Here is a 17,134-nt window from a genome sequence, read left to right as displayed (position 1 = left end):
CATCAGCGTTAGACGATCGGCTTCATGGAAGCACACCGCTGACTACTTCCAGCTCCCTAAGATATAAATGAAGGCTATGACTGAAAATTGCCAGAAAAGTCCTTTAAATTGACATCGGCTTTAAATGATCTGCTTCTGGGAAGCACTAGACTGAAAATCGCTGAAAAAGTTGTCTAATGTGACATAGCTTTAGATGATCAGTTTCATGGACGCACTAGACTGAAAATTGCCAGAAAAGTCGTCTAAATTGACATCAGCGTTAGATGATTGGCTTCATGGAAGTGCACCGCTGACTACTTCCAACTACCTAAGATAATGTAAATGAAGGCTATGACTGAAAATTGCTGAAAAAGTCGTCTAATGTGACACAGCTTTGCATGATCTGCTTCACGGAAGCACTATACTGAAAATCACCAGAAAGTTGTTGAAATTGACATCGGCTGTAGATGATCGGCTTCACGGAAGCACTAGACTGAAAATTGCCCGGAAAAGTCTTCTAATGTGACATCAGCTTTAGACGATTGACTTTACGGAAGTGCACCGCTGACTACTTCCAACAGCCTAAAATTATGTAAATGAAGGCTATGACCGAAAATCGCTAAAAATGTCATTTAATATGACACAGCTTTGGATGATCAGCTTCACGGAAGCACTAGACTGAAAATCGCTGGAAAAATCAACTAATGTGACGCAGCTTTAGACAATCATTAGTAGTGATGAGCAAAGAGGATAGTGTGAAACTGAATTAGCAAAAAAAAAAAAGATTTACGCCCTGTCAGCTACCCTCAGCTGCCTAAGATAATGTAAATGAAGGGTACAACTGAAAATCACTGAAAAAGTCATCTAATGTGACAACAGCTTTAGAATATCTGCTTCCTGGAAGCACTAGACTGAAAACTTTCGGAAAAGTCATTTAATGTGACATCGATTTTAGATGATCGGCTTCACGGAAGTGTACTGCTGACTACTTCCAACTGCCTAAGATTATGTAAATGAAGGCTATGACTGAAAATTGCCAGAAAAGTCCTTTAAATTGTCATCGGCTTTAAACGATCTACTTCTTGGAAGCACTAGACTGAAGATCGCTGAAAAAGTCGTCTAATGTGACACAGCTTTAGATGATCAGCTTCACGGAAGCACTACACTGAAAATCGGCAGAAAAGTCGTTTAAGTTGACATCAGTGTTAGATGATTGGCTTCATGGGAGTGCACCGCTGACTACTTCCAACTGCCTAAGATAATGTAAATGAAGGACATGACTGAAAATCGCAGTAAAAGTCGTCTAATGTGACATCAGCTTTAGGCTGTCTGCTTAACGGAAGCACTAGACTGACAGCTGTTGGAAAAGTCGTCTAAATTGACATCAGCGTTAGACGACTGGCTTCACAGAAGTGCACCACTGACTACTTCCAAGTGCCTAAGATGACGTGTACGAAGGCTACATCTAAAAATTACCTAATGTGACAACAACTTTAGACAGCAAGATTTCCTTGCGTTCCACCCAGAAAGCTGGTTTTAATAATTTTTTTGCTTCACCATTGCAAAATCGACAGCAAAATGAATTTTAGGGGCAATTTTGCAAGACTATACAATACTGTACTGCCTATCACTACTCATCTGCATTGGCCTTTCCTTTATTTTCTTTGCCTCTGGCATTGGAGTTTCATGTTTTCAACATTAGGGTGCCAGTTTATAGGTTTATTAGGTCCCTAATTTCAAGTGTACAGAGTTCAGTGGAATTCATACTTGCACATGCTAATCAACAAGCAGGTTATTTGTGAGGTGAGTCACTACTGCCTGGCATGAGAGTGATTGGGGGTGTTGGGCAGTGCCCACCCAAAAGGGACCATCTACCCCAAAATAAAATTTGAGCTTCTTTAAGTATTTAGTTACTCTCCCTACGTATCCAAAGGCTCCCCTTAGTGATACGTGCGGGTAGCACAGACGGCCCATTTCTGCTCCCCCGTCTCCAGCCATCTTGCCCTCTTGGTTACAGCCTGCTTACACATTCATTATTTAGTCTTCCTGAAATTGCATTGCATTAAAGTTTCATAACATTCAGCAATGCTTGAGAGAATTAACAGTTAGCAGTTAGTTAAAATTAGCTTTGTGTTTATCTTAAATAACAAAAGCTAACTGACACCTAAGCACTTTATCTTTTGAAATATTTATAGTAATCACAAACATTACACTAATGACCTGAAAGCAGTGATGTAATAAATTTGAAAAACCCGATTGTCTTATTACTGAAACCGTATGTTTTAAAGTCATGTCATGTTGTGTTTCTAACCGGCTTAATCCAGATGAAGGTCATGGGGGGTGCTGGAGCCTATCCCAGCTAGCACAGGGCGCAAGGCAGGAAAACCCTGGACAGGGCGCCACACACACACACACACCCCAAACACACACACCAAACAGACACACTAGGGGCAATTTAGTGTTGCCAATTTGGACTCTGGTGGTGGTGGTGGGGGGGGGGGGGGGGAATGGGGGGGGGGCACATAGACACAGGGAGATCATGCAAACTCCACACAGGATGTGAGCCCTGGTCTCTTTAGTACCACTGTGTCACCGTATATTCTAAGAGAAAGGGATTCTTCACGTTATTCCCTTCTGGTGGTTGTGTGATGCAGTTTTTTTTCTTTGTTCTATAGTTATTTTACTGATAAAATGTCTCCCTGTTAGCCCTGCTTTCAAGACGGGTTAATTGAGGTCAGTGATTGAGTTTAATGGGAGTTTCTACTGAGACTACACTACTACAAGGATGACCCCCTGTGAGCTCACCTCCTCGGGGCTTCTCGACAGCCTCTCAAAGTCACAGGCCCTCCAAGCAAATGTGTTCTCATTCACTTTATCTGCATGGGATGACAAACAAGTGACCCCAAAACTAAATCTATCAATAAAGAAAAACACTTATTTGTGTTTAACATGGAGACAGCAGCAGTCACTACCTCGGGATACAAAAAAAAACAAGAAAACAAACGCATTTAAGTAGAATGTTGAAGCTGCGCAGTGAACCGAATGTTAACAAAAGGGTGCAGGCAAAGCCAGGAGGGAGAGAGAAATGGCGGGAGCCAAGACGTCCGGTTTAGGGTCACATGTAACACCTGTGCTGTTCTGGCACAATGAATGAATTCGCCTTTTGCTGTTTAACAAATGGGGTTAGGCAGGGAGACTGTGCTCATCTGCTGAGAGAACTGCACGCCTAAGGACTTCCACCTTCTCACAGTCAGCTGCTTGTTTGTCAGAACAGATGGACTCCGCTGCTCAGGTGTGGGAGCACACGTTGTGTTCTGAGTCCGCAGGCCTCTAATCACTTGTCTGCATTTAACTGCACTCCACCTAGAGAGAAAATGTAAAAGTGTGATCGAATAGATAGATATAGATAGATAGATATGAAAAGCACTATATATGATAGAAAGATAGATATAAAAGGCACTATATAAGATAGATAGATAGATAGATAGATAGATAGATAGATAGATAGATAGATAGATAGATAGATAGATAGATCTATCTATCTATCTATCTATCTATCTATCTATCTATCTATCTATCTATCTATCTATCTATCTATCTATCTATCTATCTATCTATCTATCTATCTATCTAAGTCTCAAGTAAAGAAATGTTGGGGCCCAATGGTGCAGAGGCAACAAAAGAAATCTAAACAAAATAGCTCCACTTGGGTTTCATATTTTTGGTCATTTGATGAACTGCACAGGTTGCCCCATCTGTTGTTGTTGATGCCTATTTCTATCAACCCCGTGATTTATGGGCAGGAAACTGAAAGGGGCAGGGTCAGGTGCCCTCAATGGGTGTTTTCTTGCTGCTGCGGGAGGAATAGGAGAGGTCATGCTTTGGGACAGCACCCAAAGAGGATCCCTGAATTGGTTTAATTAAATCAAAATGAACTCTATAAATATTTTACGTACACTTTTTTGTCTGTGTGCTCTGTGGACTCTTAAGCCATTAATTTATTTATTATTATTATTATTATTATTATTATTATTATAATCTCTCACTTTATCTCCTCAGTTCCAGTTTGGAGGTGATAGTGACAAAGGTCCCATTATTTCAGCTCAGGAGGCCCAAGCTCAGGCCATTCTGCAGCAGACCAAGGTAAGGGCACTGTGAAATGAAACACCTTGACACCACAAAAAGATTTGGGGCAGCCTCCCCATATACTTGAAGTTTGGCTGAAAAAATGGAAAAAGTAGGAATTGAAGGTCTTTACAGACAAGAGTCCAGTACAGAACTGAAAAACAGGAGAATTATGTCAGTTTTTAAGGTCGGTCAGGGGACGTGACGTCATCAGGCCCAGAACCAGAAGTGATGTCAGCAGGCTTGGGACCAGAAGTGGTGTCATCTGAGTTGGAAGTGACGTCATCGGGCCTGGAACTGGAAATGGCGTCCTCAGTTCCAGACAGGATTTTTCGTTTTTGGTCTGCAGGGATAAAAGAGAAAGGAATAGTGAACTCTGCCACCCTGTGGCATGGTATGGAATTACCTTTTTTTGAGCCCTTCAACTGCCTCTCATTTGTATGTGTGTGACAGACATATGCATTGCTTTGGGGTGATCTCTGATATCAAAATGGTGCTATTCGGTTAGGATGTTCTGTGTGTTTAGTGCTGGTGTTTTATTTAAAAAAAAAGAAAAAATCAGTAAGAAGATAAAAATTAAAAGGCTAGATATGACCCAGGTAGACAAGAAAAGACAAATGGAAGCCAGTGTAAGTTCTGAATATGTCAGCAGCACATTAGATGGGAAGGGACAGTGAGTGACACTCATCAAATAGAATCAAAATAGCAGCTGGGCATGCAAACCAAGGACAAGTGGAAGGAATTTTGTGTCACGTGGCCTCTTGGTCGGTCCTCACTCTAACACCAGTGTGAATGCTCACCTCTGGAGAGACTTACAGCATGTTCTTATGTTCTTCTTTCAGCTTGCCATGAAGGGTCCACCTGGACCAGTCGGCTTGACGGGCCGGCCAGGACCATTGGTAAGTCACCTGTTACCCTGCTGAAATGTTTTAAAATGAAAAAGAAAGTCATTTTTCATGAATTACTTAGACATCTTTGGGCAGGACATTTCTGTAATTCCACTCTCATATCAGCATCCTACTTTACAGAATTGTTATTTCATTTGCTCTTCTTGCATTTCATAACCCAGACATCCCATCAAGTGAATATCCAGAACCTCAATAATTTCCAGTTAAGCTTTCCAACTGTGTTACAATTCTGGAACTCTGCATCTGAGTATACAGTGTGCATACACTGTGGTGCTTTTTACAATTCACACAAACCCTTGTGCCTTACATGTGCTGCCCCCATCGGTCAGTACATTGTGATTCAAAGCTTGTACAGGTCAAAAAGAAGTCCCTGCAATTAGAGATGACTAATCCCAGCAGCTCCCTGTGAAAGTCCCTATGTAACCCAACAAGGCTTCCCCCAGAGGACTACAGGTCCCAGCAGGCCTTGCAGGTGTGCATATGGGAATCCTAACCCAGTAATACTGCCATCTAGTGTAACAGGGGATAAAGGATCTAAACCTTGTTTTCTCTCCCAGTCCTTCCATTATATTGGCCTCCTGGTTGGGTAAGGGTTTCTGTTTCCTCCCAGCTGGAAAGCCCTTCTGTCCATTTTCCTTTAGAATGGCATCCTGACCAGGCAAGAATTCTTCTTCCATCCTCTTCAGGATGACATTCCAACTGCTATTTTATTAATTTATAAAGCACTTTAAAAACAACATCAAGGCTGAGCAAAGTGCTGTACTATAAAGCCCAACATATCAGACACACAATAACCAAAGGGTAAAAGAAACAGAAACACATAAACACATAAGAGCTGAAGAAAGTCATAATAAAAAGTACACAGAGAGACAAATTTCATACTGGGTTAAAGGCCAGGGAGTAAAAGTGTGTTTGTAAATAGGATTTAAAGACAGCAAGTAAAGGAGCCTGCCTAACATGCAATGGCAAATCGTTCCAGAGCTTTGGAGCTGCAACTGAAAAAGCCCAATCACCTCGGAGTTTGCATCGTGTCTTAGGAACACATAAAAGCATCAGGTCTGCTGACCTGACAGAACGAGACGGTACATAAGGGTTCAGCAGTTACAACAGATAAAATGGGGCACAACCATTAAAGGATTTAAAAATAAATACAAGGATCTTAAAATGGATTCGAGAACAAACTGGAAGCCAGTGAAGGGAAGCCAAAATTGGGGTAACGTGTTCATGCTTGCTTGTAACCAGTTACAAATTGAGCAGAGGCATTTTGTACCACCTGTAGGCAAGCAACCAGTATCACTATGGTACTCATAATAGATAGATAGATAGATAGATAGATAGATAGATAGATAGATAGATAGATAGATAGATAGATAGATAGATAGATAGATAGATAGATAGATAGATAGATAGATAGATAGGAAAGGCACTATATACAATAGATAGATAGATAGATAGATAGATAGATAGATAGATAGATAGATAGATAGATAGATAGATAGATAGATAGATAGATATGAAAGGCACTATATACGATAGATAGATAGATATGAAAGGCACTATATATGATAGATAGATAGATAGATAGATAGATAGATAGATAGATAGATAGATAGATAGATAGATAGATAGATAGATAGATAGATATGAAAGGCACTATATACGATAGATAGATAGATATGAAAGGCACTATATATGATAGATAGATAGATAGATAGATAGATAGATAGATAGATAGATAGATAGATAGATAGATAGATAGATAGATAGATAGATAGATAGATAGATATGAAAGGCACTATATACGATAGATAGATAGATATGAAAGGCACTATATATGATAGATAGATAGATAGATAGATAGATAGATAGATAGATAGATAGATAGATAGATAGATAGATAGATAGATAGATAGATATGAAAGGCACTATATACGATAGATAGATAGATATGAAAGGCACTATATATGATAGATAGATAGATAGATAGATAGATAGATAGATAGATAGATAGATAGATAGATAGATAGATAGATAGATAGATAGATAGATATTAATTTTAGTATAGTGGGCAGGATGAGATAAATAGATAGATAGATTAGATAGTAGATTAGATAGATAGACGGACAGACGGACGGACGCACAGACAGATAGATAGATAGATAGATAGATAGATAGATAGATAGATAGATAGATAGATAGATAGATAGATAGATAGATAGATATTAATTTATGTATAGATAGATAGATAGATAGATAGATAGATAGAGAGATAGATAGATAGATATTAATTTTAGTGTAGTAGGTAGGATAGGATAGATAGATAGATAGATAGATAGATAGATAGATAGATAGATAGATAGATAGATAGATAGATAGATAGATAGATAGATATTAATTTTAGTGTAGTAGGTAGGATAGATAGATAGATAGATAGATAGATAGATAGATAGATAGATAGATAGATAGATAGATAGATAGATAGATAGATAGATAGATAGATAGATAGATATTAATTTTAGTGTAGTAGGTAGGATAGGATAGATAGATAGATATTAATCTTAGTGTATTAGGTAGAATAGATAGATAGATAGATAGATAGATAGATAGATAGATAGATAGATAGATAGATAGATAGATAGATAGATAGATAGATAGATAGATAGATAGATAGATAGATAGATAGATGGCCACACTGACTGACTGACCTGTTGTGTAGTCCTCCATTTGATTATTGATTTTGTTTTAATTTTCAGGGGCTTTCCGGTAGTCCAGGTGGTAAAGGAGAATCAGGTGACGCAGGAGCACCGGTAAGTGGTATACAGTATGAGTTGACATTGGTGTAAATTATTTATTTAAAATGAAGGCACTGAGTTCACATTAATTAGCCCTCTTCACAAAATTCAGAAGGGAGGCGTCAACAGGTAGACTTGACAGAGTAGGCAGCACAAGTCCTGGTCCAGACTTTGCTCCTGTCGTGTCGGGGTCACTGCGGCTGTGTTCTGCCAGGGTTACCCGAATGTGCTACCAAGCCACTGCAGATGACGTAAAGTGCAGCATTGTAGTGTGTTGTGTTGAGCCAGCTGGTATGGGCACCTATCACTCCACTGGCACAAATTTCAGTTCCAAGATACCTTTGCTAAAGACGTGCATCACAGTGTTTCATTCTTTTATATCTTACTAGCTGTGTAAGCCCGTGCTGTAAAAAACCAGGCTCCTAGAAACTAATGAAATCATCAGTAAAAAAATTGAAATGCAGAGTCGGCGGTTTGACTTTGTGGACGTGCTCGCCCCCCCCTGTCTGTCAGCGGCTAAGCGAGTTTCTCTCTCGCTTCTCTTTCCTGTGTGATTTCACTTTGGTGACGGAGTCGCTTTCTTTCAGCTTCATGCTGTAGCCTTGTATTTCTTTTTTCTTCCGACTCATTAACTTGGGGCCGCCTTGTCGGCTATTTGAGCTTCATGCTGTAGCTTTGCACTTCCAGGCCGGACAGATAAACACACACTCTTGCACGAGTGGACGTTTATATATAAGATACACCAGGTTTTACTACATTGATGATATGTATCATGTTTTTTCTCATGCTATGTATTATGTTATTTATGTATTTGAGCCTTTTCCTTTATGCGCCTTGTGTTTTATATGTTGAACCTAGAGGGGTGGGCCCCCCGATGCTGATGTGGCAGCTTGAGCACCTCCCCTGGAGCTACTTAAATTCATAATGTTGTGCTGAAGAACAAAAAGGCATGCCACAAGGGAAAGTAAAACAGTAAAAGGAGAACAATGGGAATCAAAGACAGCCTAAGGTCCTTCAAGAATTAAAAATTCATAAAAATCTTTTGTCCACCCCATAACAGTTATAAAAATAGAGCCAATTGGTAACCAAAAAATAAAAACACTAAATTTAAAGCAAAGTTTATAACTAAAGTTTAACCAGGAACTCTAATGATTCATATACTGTATTAAATGTCTTTTATACATAACAATATGTGGCGCACAGCCCCTGATGTTACTTCATTGCATCCGTACAGCTACCAGTACACACACGCCAGCAGAAAATGGCTATGCCCTAGAAACTGAAAAACGGCATTATAATAAGTCGCAAAAAATAATTTAACCTCCTTAGCATTAGACCCGATCGTCACTCATGCTGTAAAAACAGTGTTAAAAGTGTTAGTCCCCACTGTCACTTGTGTCTCATGTAAGCGTTTAGACCTGAGGATTACGCAGGCTATAAAAGCGGCAACAGCGTTACTCAGGCGACAGTATAGGCTGTGAGCGACAGGCCCAAGTGTTACCCAGGCAACGGTCCAGACGCGCCACATGAGAAACGTTTTTCAGCAGCCATGGAGTTGCGCGCTGTTGACTGTGACGACCAAGTGAATCTCTCCTCAGGCAGCGAAACTGAAACAGACAGCGAAATCAAAAGCGATTCTGATGGATCCTCCGAAGGTGACACTCGTGTCACTCACACACGTGCAGTGTGCTGTTCTAAAGCTGGTCAGTCTGGAAAGGAATCACGCTAGTATTGTCCCAGCTGTGACACTGGATTGCGTATTTCACCGTGCATCAAGATACGCCAAGCAAACAACACATTCTGACACTATATGCAGTATTAGCATTATTTTTATTATTATTATTATTTGTATCATTATTATACTTTGTACACTTCCGAATTTGTACTTTTAGTATTTTGCACGTTTTCCAGTAGAGAGATCAGATTTAACCCTTTGCGGTCGTTAGGCCAGAAAACTGGCCTTAGTAAAAAGTGCGCTATAGGTCGTCAGGCCACCGCTGGTGGCCCTGCAAGTTTCTGACCGATTTGCACAGTCGCCTGGTCGAGAAAAGTGGCCTGTGTTATTCCTACGTGCTTGAAAAAAATAACTGCTGTAATTATTGGCGTTTTTTCAATAATTAATTACGACTAATGTAGCGTGATGTTGAAAATTAAATACGACTGCAAAGGGTTAATAACTGTGTCATTTTTCAAGCCAAAAAATGCAACACTTTTGAACATGTTTTTTTTTTTTGAGAAAAAATATAACGCTAAGGAGGTTAACATCATGTAACAGAAACAATGGCAAAACCAGATTTAGCGACCTCGAAATGGCGTAATTACATAGAGCAGGAGACTCGAAAAGGTTTGGGGACGGCCACCCCGTATACCGAAAAATGCATCAAAAAATAAATAAAACTACAACCGAGTTCAAAACAGAACTGAATACCGATGGGGAAAACGGAGACAGGAAGGGGATGGTCCAGGGTGTCTTCGGTAGGTGGGTTCTGAGGAGGCAAATGTCATCAGGGATGGACAGAAGTGGCGTCATCAGAGGGAGGAGGGTTGGTGGTGACGTCACAATTTGGCTGGTTCTTCTGCTGGTCTGCAGAGGGATAAAATAAGGGGGGGAGGGGGGTCAGATGACAGCACCACCCTGTGGTCCGGCTGAGAGACAACATTATTTGAGCTTATCAATCTTCTCCCAGGCACATGTGGGTGATAACGGGTATAGAAAAAGCAAAAAGTGCACAACCAAGTGACAGTCCTAACAGCCAGCAGAAGAAAAATGGCTGCTGCGACACTAATGTTTACCAGTGGCGGACCGTACATTTCACACCTAGGCCTTCAGTAGTGCTCCGTCTGAATCAACTCGCCCCTCAAAAACTAATTTATGGTTATAAAAACCATCTTAATATGCAGAAATACAGTATAAAGAGCCGTTGCATCACAGATAGATAACTCCTGTAGCCACAATAAATACCTTTATTTAATAGACAAACCAGGGGTGAACAAGTTCCTTTCTACTGCAGCTACAGCCGCGACACACATAAAAAACATCAATAATAACTCATAAACTTGCAATATTATTTAGGAAAATCGCAACATTTTACTCACCAAAAATTTGGATTATTTGTAAACAAAATCCATCCTCCTCTCTTTCCTCAAAAACAGTTCAATTACTCTGTCATACAGATTATCCGTGTGCTTCAGTTCCATCATGAAGTCCCTTTCTATTGCCATCGAAGCTAATGTTGAAAGTCGAACCTGCCCTGTCGTATTTCTGGCATAAGTTTTAATTCGCTTTAGGGCTGAAAATGTCCGCTCGACAGAAGCAGTGGACACGGGAATGCTCACCGCCAAATATACCAATGTGTACCGCTGCCCCATGATGTTCTCATTCAGATTTTTATATTACACCATCCTATCCAATCAACGGGTCTGAATACGGTGACGTTGCCGTACGCCTGCTAGAGGGCCCTAGTGAAACCAACTCAAAATCTGATTGGTTGAAGGAACAGTTTAATCGACATTTATTTTGTGTTAGAGGGCCTGCAGAACGGATTGTGAAGGCCTCCGGGCAGACTTCTTTGACTTTGACCCTGCCTGGCAACAAATGATGGCTGAAATGTGATTGGTTAAATGCTTTAATACGAAAATACATGTCTGGAAGCAGGCGCAGACAACAATCGGAAAAGCTATGAAAGGAAGCGGACAGACTATTTGGAATTATTTAATACGTATTTATGGACAAAATATAATTAACAGCAGTTTGTGATTCAGATATTTTTTTAGGCCAGCAGAGAAGGCCACTGGTGTTTACTTTCTGTCTTTCATTTGGCTTTTCTTTGTTTGGTTATGGACTTGGGCTTATTAATGGATTCAATTTCTGGAATTATGGAGTGTTTTTACCTGCTGTACTTTTCCGTTTAGACATCCCTTTTTCATTTCCTGTTTGCTTTTTTTTTGGTGTTTCTGTTTGAATAGTATTTTTTGTAAATGAATCATTTAAAATATAAGCTGTCGAGACAGAGGTTTTTATGATTCCTTACATTTTGGAATATTTAAGCCCCTATTTCTTTTTGTTGGACTTGTGCAGGCCTGAGGCCTGCTTCTAGAGTTTGAAGTGAGGCTCATTTTGTATAATTAGTCTCATTTTCAGGATGAGGCCTACTCCAAGATGTAAAACCTCAGATCTGAGTTGTGTGAAGCTGGCAGATCATAACAAAAACCAATTCAAGTGACGTCACCTGCCTGTGCTATAAATGGAAAAATTACAATACGATACAATACAATTTATATTTGTATAGTCGAGAAAAGCCAAGCAAAATGACACCTTTTATTGGCTAAATAAAAAGATTACAATATGCAAGCTTTCGAGGCAACTCGGGCCCCTTCTTCAGGCAAGATGTATATTTGTATAGTCCAAAATCACACAAGATGTGCAACAATGGGCCTGCATTTTGATAGCCCCCCAGCATTGAGTCTCTAAGAAAACAAGGAAAAACTCCCAAAAAACCCTTGTATAGTCTCCATTTGTAAGTCACTGTGGCTTCAAATGAATAGATTACATGTAAATATCAATCAAGCATTTTAATGACCATTCTGTTTTTTTGTCTTATTTTTTAAAATATTTTAGGGTCCCAGAGGCATCCAGGGTCCCGCAGGTCCAAGTGGAAAACCTGGGAAACGGGTGAGAATGTAAAATGACGACATTGTCTTATGGCGCCACCTAAAGGTCATCTTGTGCAAGTGCATGTGCCCTAAGAAAGCTTCAGCTTGAAAACTTCTTATCTTTTGTTTCTAATGAAATTATCCTGCAAAGCTGTGAACTGTATAAGCAACCCCAAGCTCCAAATTTTCAACGTGGCAGCTTCAATAAAATAGAGGGAACAGAGTTTGTACAGACACATCCTTCTCCTTGTGTCTTATTCTCTTAATTGACCCTCAAAAGGAAAGAATGGATGGCAACTCAAATAGGTTTATGCTACCCGCCGACTGCAGTCACACCACGAGCAGGCAGTTTGGAGTTAATTTATTGCCTTGAGGGAGCTTTGAATGGCTCACTCCTTTTTATTCTCTTTCTTATGACCACCACCATCTAACACGGGTGCAGTTAATGTGGTCAGGCTTAGAAGGAGTGTTGCAGATTTTATTTAACTCTCAGAAGAAGGTGGTGAAAATCAAAAGTTCAATATTCTCTTTTGCATATTCTTGAATATCAAATTGAATCAAAAGTTTGCTATATTGCCCAGCGCTAGCGGCATCCTGGCCTTTTATGACCATAAAAATATTGATGGGAGCAAACAGAGCAGTGGAGGAGGAGAGTGAGCCATTTGTCATCCTGTGACCACCATAATGTATAAGAGAACCTTAAGGCTTCCAGTCCAGAGCAGAATTCTAATTTACGGGCATTACTAAACAATGTGGTAGCTTAATGTTGTCCACTCATCAAGTGGCTTCCAAGGGCAGCACGCTGTACCTTCACTTCTTAAGCCATGAAACAAAGTCAGGTTAATGCAAAAATGCAAAAGAGAAGGCCCAAATCTGTCAAATGGCCAGGAAAACCCACACATTGTGCAGCCAGTGGTCAGGAAAAGAATGCGGAAACGGGATCTGCGTGATAGGAGATCCTGGACCTGATGCTGAAAGGCATAACCATGGCTGATAATATCTAGAGCTGCAGGCCTTTTTGGACCCCCCGCCCAATGCTGTTTGACCTTAAGTGTTTCATCTGTGCCACACCAAGCAAATGAACCAACTGTGCCTCTACTCCTTGGGGGTTTATTAGCTATAACACCCCTGAAAGTTCATTGAAGGTTTGGTAGCACCACTCATTTTATAATTTACTTTTAAACTTTTGAACAGGGACGGAATGGAGCAGATGGCAGCAGAGGGACACCTGGGGAGCCGGGCAGCAAGGTAATGTGACTCTTTTGACTTGTGATTATGTGATAACAAATCCATCAGAACATTTAAACCTCCAGTGAATCGAGTCACAGACACTCATGTCAGAGGTCATGATATGCTAAGGCGCTTCGCGGTGTGAGTCCACGGCATTTCACTTGGCGATGAGGGTGGGATTTGCACTGTGGAGGGGTGGAGTGTAGTGGGGACTGGTGGGGAAAAGGAGAGGGGTTTACAACGAGAGAGGAGAGTCAGAGTGTTCAGAAATGGTTTCTGAATGGCTGACTAATGGACTTCTGTTAGGAACTCACACTGCACTGTGATCACTTCTGAACCAGATGTTACAAGTTCAGGGTCGACCACTGGCACTTCACAACAGATGCTTCGTGGTGTGAGACCACAGCAAATCACTTGGTGACGAGGATGGGATTTGTGCTATGGATGGGTGGAGTGTGGTGGGGAGGCTTTTCAGAAAAGGCGAGGGCTGACAAAGCAAGAGAGTCATCAGGAAGTGTTCTGCTCACAGTGTTCAGAAATGGTTTCTGCACTGCTGACTATAAGGCTTCTTCTATAGAACTCACGCTGCAAGGAGATCACTTCTGAGCCGGATGTTTCGAGTTCATGGTTGACCACTGGCCGTTCACCAGATGCAAGTCTTCAATGCTTTGTGGTTTGAGGCCATAGCAATTCACTTGGTGACGAGGATGGAATTTGTGCTTTGGATGGGTGGAGTGTGGTGGGGAGGCTGTTCAGAAAGGGACAGGGATGGGATTTGCATTATGGATGCATGGAGTGTAGCAGGGATGCTGTGTAGAAAAGGTGAGGACTGACAAAGAGACAGAGAGAGAGAGAGAGAGTCATCAGGAAGTGTTCTGCTCACGGTATTCAGAGACGTTTTTGTGCTGCTGACTGATGGAGTTCTCTTATGAGTTCACGCTGCAAGAAGCTCACACTTGCACTACTGAGGCAGATGTTGCAAGTTTGTGGTTGATCACAGGCAGTTCACCACAATGAAAGTCTTTCTGCACTGCTGACTATAAGGCTTCTCCTATAGAACTCATGCTGCATAGAGATCACTTCTGAGCCGGATGTTGCAAGTTCATGGTTGACCACCGGCCGTTCACCACATGCAAGTCTTCAGTGCTTTGTGGTTTGAGTCCACAGTGATTAACTTGGAGATGATAATGGAATTTGTGCTTTGGATGGGTGGAGTGTGGTGGGGAGGCTGTTCAGAAAGGGACGAGGATGGGATTTGTGTTATGGATGCATGGAGTGTAGTAGGGATGCTGTGTAGAAAAGGTGAGGACTGACAAAGTGAGAGAGTCATCAGGAAGTGTTCTGCTCACAGTGTTCAGAAATGGTTTCTGCGCTGCTGACTATTGGAGTTAGTTAGTAACCTCCGCTGCAAGACAATCACTTCTGAGCCAGTTCATGGCTGACCACTGGCAGTTCACCACAGTGCAAATCTTCTAACTAAGATGTGAGTCCATAGCAGTTCACTTGGTGACGAGGATGGGATTCGCATTGTGGATGGGTAGAGTGTAGTAGCAATGCTCTGCGGAAAAGGTGGGAGCTGAAAAAGAAAGAGAGAGTCTTACAGTGACTGTTAGACTTCTCCTATGAACTCACACTGCAACAAGATCACTTCTGAGCCAGATTTTACGAGTTCATGGTTGACCACCGGCCGTTTACCTCATGCAAGTTTTCAATGCTTTGTGGTTTGAGGCCATAGCAATTCACTTGGTGACGAGGATGGGATTTGTGCTTTGGAAGGGTGGAGTGTGGTGGGGAGGCTGTTCAGAAAAGGCGAGGGCTGACAAAGCGAGAGAGTCATCAGGAAGTGTACTGCTCACCGTGTTCAGAAATGATTTCTGCGCTGTTGACTATTGGAGTTCTCCTAGGGACTTGCAGTACAAGATGATCACTTCTGAGCCAGTTCATGGCTGACCACTGGCAGTTCACCACAGTGCAAATCTTCTAACTAAGATGTGAGTCCATAGCAGTTCACTTGGCGATGAGGATGGGATTCACACTCTGGAAGGATGGAGTATAGTAGCAATGCTCTGCGGAAAAGGTGGGGGCTAAAAAATAGAAAGAGTCGTTGGTCTTCAGAAACAGTTTCTGCACTGCTGACTATTAGAGAGTTCTTCTATGAACTCATGCTACAAGGAGATCACTTCTGAGCCAGATGTTGCGAGTTCTTGGCTGACCACTGGCCGTTCACCAGATGCAAGTCTTCAATGATTTGTGGTTTGAGTCCACAGTTATTGACTTGGAGATGAGGATGGGATTTGCGTTATGGATGCGTGGAGTGTAGCAGGGATGCTGTGTAGAAAAGGTGAGGACTGAGAGAGAGAGAGAGAGTCATCAGGAAGCATTCTGCTCGCGGCATTCAGAAACGTTTTTAGTGCTGCTGACTAATGGAGTTCTCTTATGAGTTCACGCTGCAAGAAGCTCACGCTTGCGCTACTGAGGCAGATGTTGCAAGTTTATGGTTGATCACAGGCAGTTCACCACAATGCAAGTCTTTGGACTAAGATGCGTTGTGGTTTGACTCCACAGAAATTCTTTTGGTGACAAGGATGGGATTTGCACTATGGACAGTTGGAGTGTAGTAGGGACGCTGTGCAGAGAAAGTGGGAGGTGACAGAGAGTGACAGCAACAGAGAGAGTCATCAGGGAGCCTTCTGCTCACAGTGTTCAGAAACGGTTTCTACGCTGCTGGCTAATGGAGCTCTCTTATGAACTCACGCTGTAAGGTGATCACTTCTGAGCCAGAAGTCGCAAATTCACGGTTGACCACTGGCAGTTCACCACCGCGCAAGTCTTCGAACTAAGATGATTTATGGTGTTGTTATGTTAGGCTAAGGTTTGGTTATGTCATGTTATCTTAATGTGGGCAGGGCAGGGCACTATGGTGTGGAAGTTGAAGCTTCTCCCCATTTGTGTCTTTATTGGTCCTCTGTTTTGATCTGTCATCCCTTAGACATGTGACACTAAGTTTCTGGTGTTGGTGTGCATGTGACCGTAGCCTTAGACCACTGTCGGGCAACCGGTGCGCCGAGGCGCACTGGTGCGCCATGGAATTTTCTAGGGGCGCCGCGAAAACTTTTGTAAAATATTTAAAATTGCTAGTATTTTTGAACTTTTGGTTGATTAAAAAGATAATATTTAAAAAAAATATATTTTATGTTGGAAAAACAGATAACGGTTAATCAGATTGTTGAATAAACGAATGTATTTATTTTGAATGCAAGTTAAAATTTTCGCTATTCACCACTCATCATAATATTAGCACCAGCGGTGTCAAAAACACATCTCGTGAAACTTAAAAAGTCTCGTTGTTAGAAGATCTCTCTCACTGTACGGATATGGAAATGAAGTCTAAGAAACGCAAGAGACTTCAAATGATCGACAAGGAAATGCGCGACTGTCTTTAGAAAA

The 17,134-nt window shown here is 41.4% G+C and overlaps 1 protein-coding gene across 4 annotated transcripts in view; it reads left to right on the top strand.

Annotated features, from left to right (window-relative positions):
• LOC114667466 (collagen alpha-1(XI) chain-like) overlaps window positions 1–17,134 on the top strand; it is a 377,917-nt gene that overhangs the window by 169,354 nt on the left and 191,429 nt on the right. For all 4 annotated transcript variants that reach the window (XM_051920865.1, XM_051920864.1, XM_051920867.1 and 1 more), the window contains 5 exons: window positions 4,039–4,122; window positions 4,947–5,003; window positions 7,766–7,819; window positions 12,423–12,476; window positions 13,652–13,705. In XM_051920865.1, coding sequence (XP_051776825.1) covers window positions 4,039–4,122; window positions 4,947–5,003; window positions 7,766–7,819; window positions 12,423–12,476; window positions 13,652–13,705 — 303 coding nt within the window. The remainder of the gene's footprint in view (window positions 1–4,038; window positions 4,123–4,946; window positions 5,004–7,765; window positions 7,820–12,422; window positions 12,477–13,651; window positions 13,706–17,134) is intronic.

The sequence above is a fragment of the Erpetoichthys calabaricus genome, chromosome 17 (genome assembly GCF_900747795.2).
Source record: "Erpetoichthys calabaricus chromosome 17, fErpCal1.3, whole genome shotgun sequence".
Lineage (NCBI taxonomy): Eukaryota > Metazoa > Chordata > Cladistia > Polypteriformes > Polypteridae > Erpetoichthys > Erpetoichthys calabaricus.
Note: the sequence above shows the minus strand (reverse complement) of the source record. Positions and strands in the feature narration are given on the sequence as shown.